Genomic DNA, 16,733 nt, shown 5'->3' with positions numbered 1-16,733 from the left:
CAGCACCCCCTGCATTCGAACTCGCGATTCCAGGTATGGTAGTCAGCGTCTTTGCTTGCTGAGCCACCCAGGCCCCCTTTAATATGTGTTTTTAACAAATCAGTTAAATAAATCAGTGATTCAATGACTCACTCATAACCTAAGAAAAAGACGCTAATTTGTCGCCACCTACTGACGTGAAGTAATTTTCAGAAATGGTGACTGAATGAATCTTTTTGGTAAATTTCTAGCAATGCATGCTCTAGGTCGCACACTAGTAAAGTTAGTTAATCTGTTGACATGCTTATAGATAGATACCTGAATAACATAAGGTTTATTAATAGCACAGATATTTTTAAGGTAACTCTATTACCCCCTTGAGTGCTGAGTCTTGTTAAAGCCACAGTAACGCAAGAACAAATGTTAGGTACATACTTCAGCAGTACCACATGCTTGCAAAGCATTGGCCAAGCATTTGCATTTGACTAAAGTATGCTTCAGTTTACAAGATTACTTAAAAAAAAAAAAAAAGTACTGTGGCAATATCATGGTACAGTGATGCTATCAGATGGTCATACCATTGTACCATGTAAAAAAAATTAAAAAATGACAATACCATGGTACTTTTTTTTTTAGTTATTACACCTAGGTCCATATAAAGATATGCTGCAAAAGTGTATAAAATTACACAATAAGCCGCCTTATTAACATTATTTCCAGTGTGACCTAAAATAATACAGTAATGTATGCAATTTCAAAGTTCTCACTGTAATCTGATTTTGTAAATTAATCTTTAAATTATTTAATTTAAATGTATTATAGATAATAAGTGTGGAACACTGGCTCCTGTGAATATCTTTTCTTTTAATCAAATTATAGGGCCAATTATCTTAACAGCTGTCTTGTCATTGAAAATGAGATTTAAGTCTCTCAAAGCTGCCACCTTCTGGTGTGTAGTTGTAACTGCACCAGACATCTTTCAATCTGTCATGGTTTAAGACATGACATACTGTTCATGCATTCAGATCCCTTATTAATTAAAGACAATCCTAGACAAATCAAAGTAGTGCCTTCTCAAGTTTGTAATAAATCCAATTTAAGTCACTTAAATCCAATCACGGCTGTGCTCCTCAAAACTCAGAATGCTTGTATTTCCCTTGTGTATGGAGATCAAACAGAGCCAATACAGCAGGAAGTGTATAGACATACAGTAGTTAATTACAGGCTATTCTAACACAAGACCAGACATGAAACTAATTTCAATGTGCTAGGTACATTCAACCTCTGAGCTATTTACAAACCAGCCCACTAACACAAAAGTATGAAGACACATATTGAGTACTTACCTAAATACAAATCCTCTAATACTTGATACAGCTCAGTCATTAAGTTTTAATAGGACGTTTCGATCTTAACATGAAACGTTAGGACTTTCATTTCGTGACAACAGACACCTGAGAGCTTATATCACTGGAGTGCAACAGGATAAACAATAAGAGAGGAGACCGTGGCTAGTTTGGAAAAAAAAAAAAACATAAATATATGAAAAATATTCACTATTTACTAGTTACTTAAAAAAAAAAAAACAAAAAAAAAATTGGACACCAAAAATTGTTATAAGGCCAAAACATTAACATCATCCAAATTTTTTAGGTTGATTATAATTTATGGCTGCATTTAGAGTAGAAATTAAGCATATTTTATATTATTTATTTATTTTATTTATTTGTTTCCCTGTAACCTAATTGGGGTCTGAAAGGGTTTACAAATGTTGACCTATATATGAGGTAAGTTGTTACAATGGAAACTGGATGTTTATTTAAAAATTAAACCCTTTTCTGAAATATGAAGTAGGAAAAGTCAAGTTCCACAACATATATATTTAAAATGTATTAATGACTGTGTAAATGCTTTTCATAAATAAATTAACAGTAATACATTTATGAAACACTAAACAATTCATGAATCAGCAATAATGGAAAAGGTGACAGAAAAACTAACAAAGCATTGTTTTGGCCTACAATAATAAAATAACTGTGTAAAATTGCAACAAATAACCCTTTAAGCTCTGAAGGTGATTTTAAAGATTTTCAGTTTCAGTGGCATGTGCAAAATTAAAGGCTTGTAACTCTTTAAAAAAAACAAATAAACAACAACAATAACAAAGAGGGTAAATTTTTTGGTCATTTTAAAGAACATTTTTAATGATATATCGTGTGATAAATTATGAGACTCTTAGCATAAGAAACTGCTGAAAAATCACAAAAAAAAAAAAGCTTGAGCCAAAAATATTTTTCTGATTTGACATTATATATCTCAAGTTGTAAATAAGTTAGCTCAGAAAAACAGCTTTTTTGTTCCCAATCATGGTACCTGTAACAGGGTAAAATTTTATGTCAATACGACAAAAGAATCAAAAGTTATAGCATTCCAAAAATAATTTATCAAAGCCTCTTCAAACAAATAAAACATTAATTGTACATAAGAACAAATAACACGTGCAGATACAACAACGACTAAACGTATGCTCTCTATCCAAAGCATGCAGGCATGAGTAACAAGTTCCATTCTGTCATTTGAGTCGAGTCTGTGTCATGTACTTGGCGCCACCTCCTGGTTGCCATATGTAATTACAGTGAACGATCCTCTATGCCCATATTTGGATGATTTCCAACTCTGGTTGCAGCAATCTGAATCCTAATACGATTGGTTTAGCATCCATGATGCTGAACAGCATACTACATTAATTCCGATGAAGTCATCTGATCCAGGAAAGCTAACGTGTTTTTAGCCAGATAGCACATTATATGTGTTAATACACGTTTTAACAGGAATTCCCTCCTCTAAGTAATGGTATGTGATATTTTATGTTCTGTTTATTTTTTGTGAAGTTATACGTTTTTTGGCTTATAAGAAACAGCTTTTTACATGTATGCCAAAGACATGTACTTGGCTATTACTTGCTATATTTTTGTCTATGAGTAAAGCAAATAGGCTGGTTGTATTCTACTCTAGCTTTCCAACAACATGTGACACATGGCTATTTGATCAGTTTGATGTTTTACCAATAACAATAATATACTGTATGCAGTGAAAAATTAATTATCAAAACGGAACACTTCTGATTTGTCTGCAAATTTCAAAACACTTGTTCAGTTTTGGTCATAATGCCTACATTCATTGTAAAGTACAGCTTCTAAGCTTTAAAACAATACCTATTTTGTGATGGTCAAGACTGTAGTTATTAATATTTTGATCATTTTGTTTCTGGGCAAGCTTAAAGGGTTAAAGCACGTGTGACTACTTGCCCCCACATAACATTAATTATATAGTTCATCTTTGCTTGAATGTATTCCAGTGTGGTTTTATTGTGCTTACTAGTTTATTAACATTATAATTACTGTAATTTTAGTTTGGAGGATCAAATTTGTTTGAAACCAACATATATAACCTCTTTTGAAAAAAAACAAACAAAAAAACAGGCAGTTGTGTAACTGGACTTATAACTCAAAACCTTATAAAGAGATACAGCAGTTATGACAGCCTCGGTTTCCCCTATATTAAACCACTTAAATTTGGAAACTAAAAGGCTCTGGATACTAATAAAGTAGTTTCTTAGACATTTATTGGTTGTTCTGAAACCAACAAGCAGTTTAAATCAAAGCAGTTTAAATCAATCAAAACTGTCAGTGAACATATTTAGTGTGATTCAAATGTCTGCATTCTTTTATACTTATTGAAACTTACACACTTGATTGTATTATAATAATTGAGCTGTTCAGCTTGTAGTACAAAAACCCGGAAGAGAATTCGCCATGGGTTCCCTCAGGATTTTCCTATGGGATTTTATGAGGTTTTTGAAGGTCTGTGGTAAACATTATTTGACGATACGTAGACGTTTTGTTCTACAACAAAAATTACACACTTTCATTCCTCAAATGTGAATTTTGAAGCCATAATGAATTAAATACTTAAAAAAAAAAAAAAAAACACAGCGGCTTCAAAATTCACGTTTGAGGTATGAAAGTGTGTAATTTATGTTGTAGAACAAAACGTCCATGTATTGTCAAATAATGTTTACCACAGACCTTATTTTACACATCTGTTCAAAAACCCCATTATAAAACCCCACAGGAAAATTCAGAGGGAAACACTGGCGAATTAGACTTCCGGGTTCGCCTACAAATTGATGTCACGGCTGAACAGCTCTATTCATACTGTAATTAGACTGGCAAGTAAGATTCCAACAGTTTATTTGAATAATATAACGCACTTTTGGTGCATCTGAATTTTTATCGTTTAAATGTCAGCATTTTCTGAAACAATGTTCTTTACACATGCTTTACAGAATGTACAGTTACAGTATACAAAAAACAAAACACTTGACAAAACAAAAATTAAACAAACAATTAAAAAAGCAGCATTTAAATATTGTCAAAGCATTAACGATAAACTTTGGTTTCTGTTCAGGACAAGTTGGCAGACAATGGGAATGTTTGATGCAAGTGGGTTTTTCTTTGGCATTATCCTGAAATAAATTGTAAATGAATGTAGTCACAGAAGTCACACTTGGCAAGTGTGATAAACAGTTCATTTTCCAACAAAGTCCTGTATTATTCAGCATAGAATAAAACTGCTATTCACTTAAATGAAACTGCTTTGCCTTAATCTCCTGAGAGATGAACTGAGTCAATCTGAGACTGCTGTAATATGCAAAGCAAGCATTAACAGTAATTCTGAAAGTTAAGATTTCTTAAACTTTGCCAGAAGCCACTGAATGACACGTAATCCTTTGCTATCAACAACAGAAACTGAGGCAGCATGGAGTCACATCATTTGGCATAAAGGTCTCTGATTAGTATAATTGAACAAAACCGCGAGGCAAGAAACTGTGCAAAATGCAACAAATGAATATGCAAATGTATGGGTCTTTATCACAGTTGGAGAGTGGTTGAGAGCAACTAGAAAGGGAATTTAAAAAAAATAACAACAGGAAGACAGTGACCACAGTTATCTGCTGCAGTGAAAATCCATCAGCTTTTGTAGGTTTAAAGAAAGTGCAAAAAAACAAAACAGTGTGCTGCTGTGTTGTGGAGCCTTGTGAACAAAAAGTATAATTCAAATGTTTAAATGAGAGATTCCTACACATTATCTGGACCATTTAAGCAACATCACAGGAGCAAGAGTGCTGTTGTACTGAATATCACCATAGAATTGGGTTAGCTGAATGTCAAAACGGAGCTCTTCTTAAAGCATTAACCTGAAAGAATAGAGTTCAAGATTAGTTTACTAATCAGTAAAAAATAACAAAAATTATAGCTTGTTTTCTGTACCTCTGTAATAATCACACAGTGGGGACAAAACAAATTTAAATAACTCTTTAAAATTTTGTTTGCAAAAGACGAGTAAAGAAAATAGCAAGACAAACGCTTAATACAGGAGAGTACCGTTAAAAAAAAAAAAGAAAAAAAAAGAACACTCACATTTACGCTAGCATTATGATTTGTATAAGGCTGTCCTGGGCAGATTGTCAAAGGTGCAATATATCCTGTTTTTCTGACTTATATAGTGCCTTAAGAAACTGGAGAAAGAAATATACAGGAATATTTTTGGGTTTGGGTACACAAAATGCAGTAACCGCATAACAAATAACAGTAACTTCGGCATACAATAACAGTGGAAAGAGCAGCGCTGTCAGCTCTGTTAACACTGATAATGATTATCAGTCAGTACCATTTGCCAACAGGAATGAGAAATGCAAAACAGAAAATTGGCCCTCTGATGCTACTCAGAGAACTGCCCTGTTAAGGCAGGCTGGTTGCCCAGTTCTCGCCCTGAAAGGGTCAATATTTTCACAGTCAATTTTCGTACAGCTCCTTTCACAGAGCAAAGGAAGTTATTGGGGGAGTCTAGGTCAAGCTTTGGCATATGCAAAAAGGCTCAACTTTCTGAAGTAGGTGGGGGAAAAGAGAAACACGGCTGATTTGTACGTCAAAAGTTTGGGTAGGGCTAGTGGAACTCTTGGAAACTTACATTCAGAGCCACAGCTCTAACCAGATGAAGTCAGTTGTTGAGGAATGGGTAAGCAGGAATTCGGTCTCCTGTTTTCGAGAGTTTTTCACAAAACAAAGGAACAGGAATGGCATGTAAATGGTGTGTAAACACTGAAAAGAGAGGCATTTCATTTGGCAGATAATGAGGCATCTCAGAGTAGGTTGTGGGCTGAGGGCACTGGGAGTTGACTGAAGGATGAGATGGTGGTGATGTTGGGGTCAAGGGCATTGGAGAAGGTGGGATTGGCTGAGTTTATGTGGGCACAGAGTTGGCTTCCTGTGGGTTAGTCCTGTATGAGCCTTCCTCCAGTGCCCCTCTCCTCTCCTCTTGGCTGTCCCCAGTAGACAAACCCGTCTGGGGCTTGTGTACAGTCACTGACCCCTGGGTAAGGATGGAAGAGTGAGTTTCTTCTCCATCCCAAAATGACCTGCTAGGGACATCTGGGAGAAGAGAAATAGTTTGTGAAAACAGACACACTACCAGGAAAAACTTTGGACACATCTACTCATTCTTTATTATTACTAACTTCCACATTTTAGAATAGGACTAAAATCTTCAAAACTATGAAATAACTCGGCTTTTTAGTGCATCGCTATTGGGTGTTAATGACACAAGTCAAAAGAGCCAACATTCAAGTCTCTATAATATTTTGGTCCCTAGATGGCTCAGCTTGCTCCTTCAATTGAATTCTTTGAGATTGGTTCACCGTTTAAGTCCTTAGTAAATCCTTCGGAGTTTAATACCTAAGGTTAGGGAATTAACCACCTAAGTATGAACGATATTAATAATGATGCTTGCCATGGAAAATAAACATGTAATATCTCAACCAATATTTGGGTTACATTTTTATCTTGAATGAGATTTTTCACTTTGCTTATCGTACTGTATTTGGGGATTACCTTATCATTGTTGGGTGTAATCTAATTACAAATTAATTTATCAAATTATTTTTAGTACAAAATAAGTGTAGCACATAACATTTCAAATTCTTGTAATCAGATTAGTTACTGACTTTCAAATAAGTTTCTTTCAATGGCTTTACTTGGGTTCCAGACATTTCTAAAATAATATTCTATATGTAGAACATATTTAAAAAATAAAAATATGTTAATATGTCCATCTGTTTGCGTTTTTGTGACAGCTGAAGGGCATGCACCCCCTTGCAAGTCTATAAAAAGGAGGATAACAGACATTATTTTGAAAAAACAAAATACTTTCTGTGAACAGTGTTTTAGAAATTATCTTTTTTGGTGAAAAAGTGATATTGAGATTATTTAGAAAAATATTGCAATTACGATTTAAACTGTGATATGATGAACAAAAAACTAGAAAACGAGTCCCTTTTGACCAAAATTTGGTAATGTTTTAACCATTTTCTACTGCAAATAAAAAGGTTACTCTCTGAGGGTTCACTCTTGATCCCTCTTTAAGGAATAATACACATGTTTTAACAGAAGAATTAATGCAAGTGATTTTATAAAATAAGCTTCAAACATTTCTGCCTTTTAAACCCTCAAAAAATTGGCCCCATTCACATCAATTGTTAGTGCCTCCCTGTAACCTCCATTTTTGCTTTCAAAAGTAGAGTTAAAATAATTTTTTCATTCATTATCATTCAATTAATTTCATTCAATCATTATGCCAAAAATACTGTCAACTGAGCTTAACTTGTTTTGAACCCAAAATATTCCTTTAAAAAGAACTAAACTTGGACCTTTTTCACTTCAGCCACAAACAAACAAGCACAGAACCGCTCTGATGAGAAAAAAAATATATATATATATATATATATATATATATATATATATATATATATATATATAAATATACAGACAGGACAGAGCAACGCACATACACTTTGAAGCTAGCAGCGCAATTACTATTTATTTAATTAAATCGCCACCATTTGCGGTTTAATAATCACACAAGGTCTTATCGTGACTTCGATTATTTTCAGATTAATTGAGCAGACCTATTCTTGAACAAAGAAAATGTAACATGAGATATATTAGATGCAAATACATCTATGCTGTCTATGTGGCTTTATTTCCATGAGTATAATTGTGTTCATCCTCACCAGTGTTAAAGTGTTGTGAAGCCTGCAGTCGTGGTTCATGGTTGGTGAGGAACACTGTGTTCTGCTGACTAATCAAACTCTCCAGTGCTGTGTCTACATGCTCGGCATGCTGGTCCCGCTCTTGATGGCCATTCTGGTGCCCGGAGAGCTGTGCCACCAATGGGTCATCCTCAGCCAGGTAGGCATATGGACAGTACTCACGCGTGCGAGAGTAGATGTTGGCATTGTCATAGCAGTCAGAGCAGATGACCAGGGGCCCCGCTCCTCCTGAAAAGACAAACAACAGTTCTGTATGCAGCTTTAACTATGAAGCATTACACTGCATGACAAAGCCATTCAAATTGAGGCATTTTAACAGCATGAAGCTAGGAATCCACCAACCAACTACAAGTAAGGTCAACTGTTGAGTCCTCCAGTTTTTTTAAAAATAATTATAAATAGACTGCACTTACAATTAGCAATTTTACAACTGATCTTTACCAGGCCTGGAAATGGCAATTTAAAAATTCCTTAATATTTCCAGCGTGGGAACCCTGATGTATTTGCACGCAGCCTACTGTTGAGTACTGACCATTGGGTACATTTGCCTGTCCCTCTCTGGTTTCACTGCGGTTGAAGCTGCTACGGCCAGCAAAGAAAGAGCCCACACGACTCCCCAGCATTCCATTAGACTCTGGGTCCACCTCACTGCTCACTTCACCATAACACAATCCTGTAGAAAAACACATTATGACAGTATTACTATTGTAATATACATAATATACATTTATTATACATTATTATCTTGTATTTCTTCATTTATACATGCAGAATTTGTGCAAATAAATTTGTTCATAGTCACGTTCTAATGTCAATAAATAGAGGGAGCGTGTATCTGCAGTTAGTAATGAAACCCAAAAACCGTCCACCCAAACCATCTCCATAAAAGAGCTACCAGCACAAATCCTGCTGTACAGCCATTTATCAGTCTCTGCAAATGCATCCTTAAGCTTTGTTTATACATTCGAGAGACAGCTCTCGACAGTCCAAAATTGTTTATACTACCGTAGTTGCTCTAATCTCCTTAAATTTTTGCGCATGCACCCTCACACAGACGCGTCACGAATAAACTAGGCTTTACATTTTCGCCTTAGCAGCAAGATCAAGTATAAGCCAAATGTGCCACTCAAAACCAGGTGTATCAATTAACAACATTAATTTTTATTTAGGTCTAGACTACACGTGATCATCTGCATTTTTATTAGGGGTGTAACTCAGTAAAAAACCACTGACATCACAGTTCTGCACGCCTTGTGTGTAGTTGAAAATGGCAAGTGTAGAAAACGAGCCACTGATAGAAAAGCCCCCTGCGTTTCTCCTTTCTGGGAACATTTTCTTTTTACAGTCAATTACAACAGCGATGGTCAAAAGATGTTTACAAAACAGGCACTGTTTGCAGACATCACTCGACATGAGTGCTGTATTCTGGTAATATATGTCAATAATGCACGTGAGGGTTTATTTAAAACACGCATGCCAGTTCATCCTGTTTCCTCATGTGGCTGTAATCTATCACGAGCATCAATAATGCGCTTTGATTAATGGCATTAGGATGCCGTTATAGTAATACACTGAAACATGATTAATCTTTTACGCCGACATCACCCCAGGGAAATTCCATTTTTAAGCAGGCACTCAGTGCTAATTCGGACAGATATGAAACAATAACTAAAGTCCTTGGGGTGTTCATGTGGGATTTCCACGTATTATTAAAATACTCGAGCAGCATTATTACAACATCCCTTCTCATATGCATTTTAATAGCAAGGTTATTCCTTTTATAGTGATGTACAGCTTACGAATATTGATTATATGTTGAGATAATTTTGAAGTGCACTTTATGTTGATGCATGTAGCGTAATAGTGCAGGTATTAAGTTAAAATGTTGATTTAGTAATTAGAGAAAATGTTTGTTTTTTTAGTTAAGGGCCCTGATGAAAATTAACCATGGTTTTACTATAGAAATATTGTAGTAACATGACTGCTGTTACCATGATTTTCTGAGAAGAAATCATGGTTTTGATACAATTAACCATGGTTTTATAACAGTATTACTGTAGTTTCTATATAGTAACCATGATTTTACTATATATTGTAACCATGACAGTAACCATGTTTATTTTGTGGTTACTATGATTTTACTACAAATGCCATGGTTAAACTATAGTTACTGTTGTTAAACAATGACTGTTATTTAAGGGCAAACCTGTTGAAGTGTTTACCAAATAGATTATTCTTTGGATTGGCAGTAATGTTTTTTTTTTCAGAACAAAGCAAATAAACCCTTAAACCGTGATACAAACCGAACCGTGAGAAATTCGAACCGTTACACCCCTAATTTTTATGCAGAACGAGCTATAACGCCCCTCATTTGTGTAGAATTTATATTGTACAGTGACTTAGTTATTATGTTATTAATAATAATAATATATACAGTATATTAGGAATGTACCGATGTATCAGACACCGATATGTATTGGTCAATTTCTGACCATCTGCAAATCAGTTTTAAGCATAAAAATGGCCATATGAAAAACCAATGGTTAATTTATAATTATCAACACACTTTTTAAAAAAATTCAAATGCACAATCCAGATATAATTATAGCCAAAGAAGTAGAAGCAATATGGTCTTGCATGATTACTAATCCTTGAAAGGCTGCATTTAAAAACAGAGAGCAATCAGCTTCAGTCAGAATTGTGTAAGCAATCGGCGCCCTCTAACGGTGTGTATAACGGTCCATTATCTATTATACCAGTGTTTCCCAACCTTTTTTCTGCCACTGCACACTTTTTACAACTAAAAGATTCTACGGCACACCACTATCCCACATAGGCTATCCATCGTCAATATTTTTCCTTTTCAAGAACTTGTCCATGTTTTCTGTCCATCTTAGTAGCGTGTTTACTTGTAATGTTTGAAATTTGGCTATGAAAAAACAAAAACAAAACAAAAAAAAATCACATAGGTAGGCTGTGTGAGGTCACAGGTGGCAAGAGCGCTAAATGGGTACTGAATAAACAACAAATTTGCTTCTTTTCTAATTTGTAGATTTGTTCTTGCAATGCCACATCAAATTACAGGGATACAAACTCATGAGGGGCGAAAAATGTAAGACAATCACTGTTTCACAAACATTTTTTCTGGGGATATTTTTTTTTTTAAAGAATAAGCTAAAAGCACCAATTCCAGCTATTTTAGTGATTCAAGTTTATTCAAGTTTACAATTGTGCAGAATTAGCTGCAAAATAAAGAGCATTTTGGTGTGGCTTGCTTCTGTTTCACAAATCTGTTCAATTTTATTAACCCCTTCTAGAAATGTCACTAGGCGGCGACAAATGAGTGTCTTATGTGCTATGAGTGAGTCAGTGAATCATTTTGAGTCGTTCATGACCGAAATCTACCAAGAGACTTTATAGTGTTTAAGCATTAAAAGAACAAAGCAGATCTATAGTCTTCCTTCAGTCTGAGCATTATTTTCATCCAAAAAGACAACAATAATAGTGAGTTTCAATAACGTCCTTACCTTCTCCTTTATTAAAACTTGCATGGCTACAAATCTACTGACTTCAGTATAAGAATTATAAACACAAAGCAGACCTATGGTATCATTTTCCTACAGTAGCCTATTTAAACTGCTGAGCATGGCTTTTATCAGAAAAGACCACAATAATTAGACAAATAATAATAATTTTCAGTTTCAATAATGTTCTTTCATCATTGTAAAGTGCATTTCACATGAGTTGAGTCAAGGTGTCAACGCTCAGTTCAACACCAGCGTCAAGCGCCGCATTGATCTCCACATGACAAGAGTTGCAGAAAGCATCGCAGAGGGGCGATTTTACGAGTTCGCCACGTAAAAAAGCGGGAGGTGTGCACAATAAACATGAAAACATGTATTTGGAAGACAGAAAAAAAGCTTGCAGTTGCTTTGATAGCAGAAAGTAATAAAAGGACTCGTTTATGTTTAGGTCTAAGCGTTTTCTTGGTGAATTTAAATTAGTTCAATAACTGGGGTCTCTGATATTCATAAACGATAAGGTAATATTTAATAAAAAAAATAAAAAAATAATGAGACATTCAATGTCTCCACAAATTTGGACAGTTTTTAACTATTTCTTGTTGCTTAGTACTCTCGAAAACATTATTGGTGTAAAGTGGCGTAACTTCATAGACTTCAATGTATTCTGCATTGCTGACGCGAGTCATGTGAAAGACCCTTAATGTGTATAAATATCACTCACTTTTGCACATTAATCATTGCTCTTCACAATCACAAAAGTGACCGATTATGGTTTCAAAATGGCGAATTTCTCCGAAAGGTGAGGAGTTTGGATCCCTGAATTTTTTGTTTCATGCATTTAATTATTTTGTGGAATTTGATAATTTTCCATGGCACACCTGACAATCTTCCACGGCACACTAGTGTGCGGCGGCACAGTAGTTGGGAAACACTGTATTATACAATGATATCTTAAGAGCGTTTTGTTCCTTTAGTAACATTATTTTATTTCCCATGATGTGTTTGACATTTCCATGGAATTGCCCAACATATGCATAATATGAATTTGTGATGTTCTACTCTAAACAATACAAACGTAAAACGTGAGTTCTGTTGTTTTGAACTGCAAAAACAGAAGAGCAAAACTGTTTTAGAAGTACAAAATAACCTTTTTTCACACCAGTCATCATGCTATGATATATAGCTATTTTTTTTATATTACGTTCTGTTTATCTTTTATTGTTGCTCTCTTTAAAATGTTGACCTGTCTTGTGCTCAACAGATCCAATAAATTTTCAATAGAAATGATTTAATATTAGAACAATAAAAAGCCTTTGTAAATCTTTATACATTTTTAAAGCATAATTCCTGAGCAAAACAGTGATCTGATGACAAAATAAGGTAAATGGCAAAATATCGTTATTGGCCAATAGTTTTGTTTTGTTTTTTAAGTAGGTAACGGTCAAAATTTTTCATGTCGGTGCATCCCTTCCATCAAAAAGGCACTACAGGAGTCTCCGCTGTCACACTAGCAGACTCAGGAACAGCTTTTTCCCCTTAGCTATCAACCTGTGAACACCCACCCACACCCACCAACCAAAAACTGCTGACTGCTCTATTGCACATTCTTGCCCTTTCTTAATACTACATAACTCTTGCCACTTACTATTTTGTACTCCCCGTAACTATAATAACTTTATGCCAACATAGTACAGTATATTTACATGTATATTATATTTTAAATGTATTTATATTTGTATCACTATATGTTACTATGCTATGTATAGTATTATAGATGCATGTATATATGTACCATTTTTGCACATTTCCCTTCTGAACCACTTTATACCTCATACTTACCATGTCTCAGCACTACAATGTTCATCTGCACTATTATACATTACCTCATTTGCAACTGCACTTTACCTGCATTTATTTATTTTTAATAATATATTACTATAACACTTCTGGTTGGATGCTAACTGCATTTAATTGGCTCTGTACTTGTACTGTGCATAATGACACTGAAGTTGAATCTAACCTAATATACACCGATCAGCCACAACATTAAAACCACCTGCCTAATATTGTGCAGCTCCCCTTCGTGCCGCCAAAACAGCGCCAACCCGCATCTCAGAATAGCATTCTGAGATGAAATTCTTCTCACCACAATTGTACAGAGCGGTTATCTGTGTTACCGTAGACTTTGTCAATTCGAACCAGTCTGGCCATTCTCTGTTGACCTCTCTCATCAACAAGGCGTTTCCATCTGCAGAACTGCCGCTCAATGGATGTTTGTGTGTGTGTATATATAAACAAAACATTTAGGCTTAACACGTTTCATGTTTTTAGAGCCTGAAAAGAATGTGATTTTTGAGCATGTGTTGTTGTAGTTGGTTCTAAATTTCAGCATAAATTTAGAATAAATCTAAGTGCGAACTTATTGATGACTCAAGTAAGAGACCTGAGACCCAATCTTACTACACATTTGCTGAGCAATAAACAATCAGGCCCAGACCTGAGACATGTAGAAACAACATAGTTGTCAGATATTTATCTCTTGACTGCACAAGATTTAACCATAACATTTTCCCAAGTAATGAACTCTCTATTGCAAGAAGGGTTCAGCAAGCCTGAACAGGATGATCTTACCGTCAGTGCCTTTGTGGGTGTAACCGTTAGCATGAGAGGGCATGAGCTGCTGGTGGCTTCCATTCTCTGAGTTACTGTAGCCCTCCTGCGGCTCAGACAGAGTACCCTGAGATGAGAGGTAACTGGGAATGTCTGCTGGTAGGGTCATCTCATCTGTAACATAGACAGGGACATTTCTGTGTTAAAATTGTGACAACTTTTATATACGATTTGTGTGCATAAACAAAGTTGTATGATTTTAAAAGTCTGTCTTTTTGGTCCATGATCAAGCTGTTTTAATGCCTACAAGGTGATGATGAAAACTCAAACCCAACTGGACATTTCACAAATGCTTCTGCAAAAAAATCCCAAGTACATTTATTTTTATTTTAAATATTTGTACTGAGGGGTGTAGACTTGTCCACTTGGTTGTCCTCTGACCTGTATTTGTTATACTGTAGTCTTCACTCTTTCGTCTCATGTGATAGATAACTATGACCCATACGAGGGAGGTGCCAACCACACAGCACACAACCACCATCACAACAATGCCAACTGTTGTCCATGCGTCCTGACCATACACGCTGACCACTGGGTCACAGTGGGTCGAGGGCGAGATACTGAGGTAGATATGGCCGCGTTCTGTGCCGAGTGTGTTGGACATGATGCACGTGTATTTCCCTGCATCAGCCGGGCCGGCATCTACGATTATGAGGAGCTGATTCGCTGCGGCAAAGAAGTGACGTTCTGTCAGGACCAACGGGGCGTCATCTTTGGTCCAGTTGAGGCGAGGGGTGGGGCTACCACGAGCTATGCACTGGAGGACAGCAGTTTCACCTCGGGCAACGTTACGGTCCTCTAGAGGGCGCTGGAACGATGGAGTTTCTTTCAAAAGGACAGAAGAGGATGAACTATCATTAATATATTCATTAATGCAGTGTAGGATCATGGTTACAAACAAGCCTGTTAAATACACCATATTTTATGGAACAACATATTCTTGGAGTTGACACCATGTGAGGAGCAGACGTGTAAACGGCGAGCTCTATGCACTTTGCTAATTTTTGTGTCATAAACCGCTGAGATTCGATACACCTTGCTACATATCTGCTCTTTGAACAACATATTCTTGACGGGCTTGTGAGTTACCTGATTCACAGAATTTATTGGATTCAGCAAGCTAGATTAAAGCTGCACTACGGAAGAATTTTTGTTTTGGTAAAAATTAACAAAAGTCCATAATTGAGTGAGCATATTAAAAATCAGTGTTAAAAACCCTGTCATTGCCTTACACCGATTCACCACAGTAAGCCTAAAATAAATGTTTTTTTTTTTTAGCAGTTGGGTCAGATTTGGCTTAGATAATTCGTCCTTGCGTGTTTATGTCATACTGTGTTACGTGGCTGGGGAAACACAAATGTTCAGTCAGTCGCAGTTTAGTACAGCAGCAGCAGGACTTTAGTCTCCGGATAGATGTTTAACTATTAAAAGTTGTTTACTTGCTATAATGTTAGGATATGTTACTCAGGATATTGTATTTTCTGGTGAAGTTACTGTACATGTTTACTAATATTCATGACTTCTGAGTATTTTACAATGTTGCTGCAGTTTCGAGGTTCCCAAAATGTGTGTGTCCCTAAGTGTGTGTCGGTGTTTTCTGATTTCTTTCATCCCAGTCGCAGAAAAAGTTGTTTTATAGCTTTCCATTGCCCTTTTAGCAGATAGATTTGTGGGGTTTTTTTTCTCCCCAATTTGGAATGCCCAATTCCCAATAATAATAATAATTATGCCCAATTCCCAATGCGCTCTAAGTCCTCGTGGTGGCGTAGTGACTTGCCTCAATCCGGGTGGCGGAGGATGAATCTCAGTTGCCTCCGTGTCTAAGACTATCAACCCACGCATCTCATCCCTCCGTGTCTAAGACTATCAACCCTCCGCGTTACCGTGGAGACGTCACGCGTGTGGAGGCTTCACGCTATTCTCCGCGGCATCCACGCACAACTCACCACGTGCCCCACTGAGAGCGAACCACATTATAGTGACCATGAGGAGGTTACCACATGTGACTCTACCCTCCCCAGGAACCGGGCCAATTGGTTGCTTAGGAGACCTGGCTGGAGTTGCTCAGCACGCCCTGGATTCGAACTCGCGACTCCAGGGGTAGTAGTCAGCGGCAATACTCACTGAGCTTCCCAGGCCCCAGATAGATTTGTGTTTTAACATATCCACTCTGTTTAAATACACCACCTACTAAAAGGGCAATGGGAAGTGATAAAAACAACTTGTGCATTTCTGCGACTGGAGTAAAAGAAATGAGAAAACTGCGGCACACTTATACACACTACAGGTCACACATTTGGGGAACCTCAAAACTGCAGTAATGTCATCTCAAGTTGTTTATAAAACAGATTTTATAGTACAGTAATGTCCATATTAATTTGTTTAGTGTG

The 16,733-nt window shown here is 36.2% G+C and overlaps 1 protein-coding gene across 5 annotated transcripts in view; it reads right to left on the bottom strand.

The window, feature by feature from the left end:
* Positions 1-4,215: 4,215 nt before the first annotated feature.
* The window catches only part of LOC127446246 (leucine-rich repeats and immunoglobulin-like domains protein 2), a 32,831-nt gene continuing 20,313 nt past the window's right edge, over positions 4,216-16,733 (bottom strand). The window contains exons 14-20 of one of the 5 annotated variants that reach the window (XR_007898174.1): positions 14,725-15,168; positions 14,305-14,457; positions 8,682-8,822; positions 8,111-8,377; positions 6,013-6,473; positions 5,463-5,560; positions 4,216-5,239 (exon numbers count right to left, since the gene is read on the bottom strand). Coding sequence is in view for 1 of the 5 variants with exons in the window: in XM_051707004.1 (XP_051562964.1) it covers positions 6,286-6,473; positions 8,111-8,377; positions 8,682-8,822; positions 14,305-14,457; positions 14,725-15,168 (1,193 nt within the window). In the remaining 4 variants the exon portion in view is untranslated. Of the gene's footprint in view, positions 6,474-8,110; positions 8,378-8,681; positions 8,823-14,304; positions 14,458-14,724; positions 15,169-16,733 lie in introns of all 5 variants that reach the window. The other 4 variants (XR_007898171.1, XR_007898172.1, XR_007898173.1 and 1 more) reach the window with 4 other exon arrangements.

The sequence above is a fragment of the Myxocyprinus asiaticus genome, chromosome 9 (assembly GCF_019703515.2).
Source record: "Myxocyprinus asiaticus isolate MX2 ecotype Aquarium Trade chromosome 9, UBuf_Myxa_2, whole genome shotgun sequence".
NCBI classification, from domain to species: domain Eukaryota; kingdom Metazoa; phylum Chordata; class Actinopteri; order Cypriniformes; family Catostomidae; genus Myxocyprinus; species Myxocyprinus asiaticus.
This window is presented reverse-complemented; position numbering and strand designations above follow the sequence as displayed.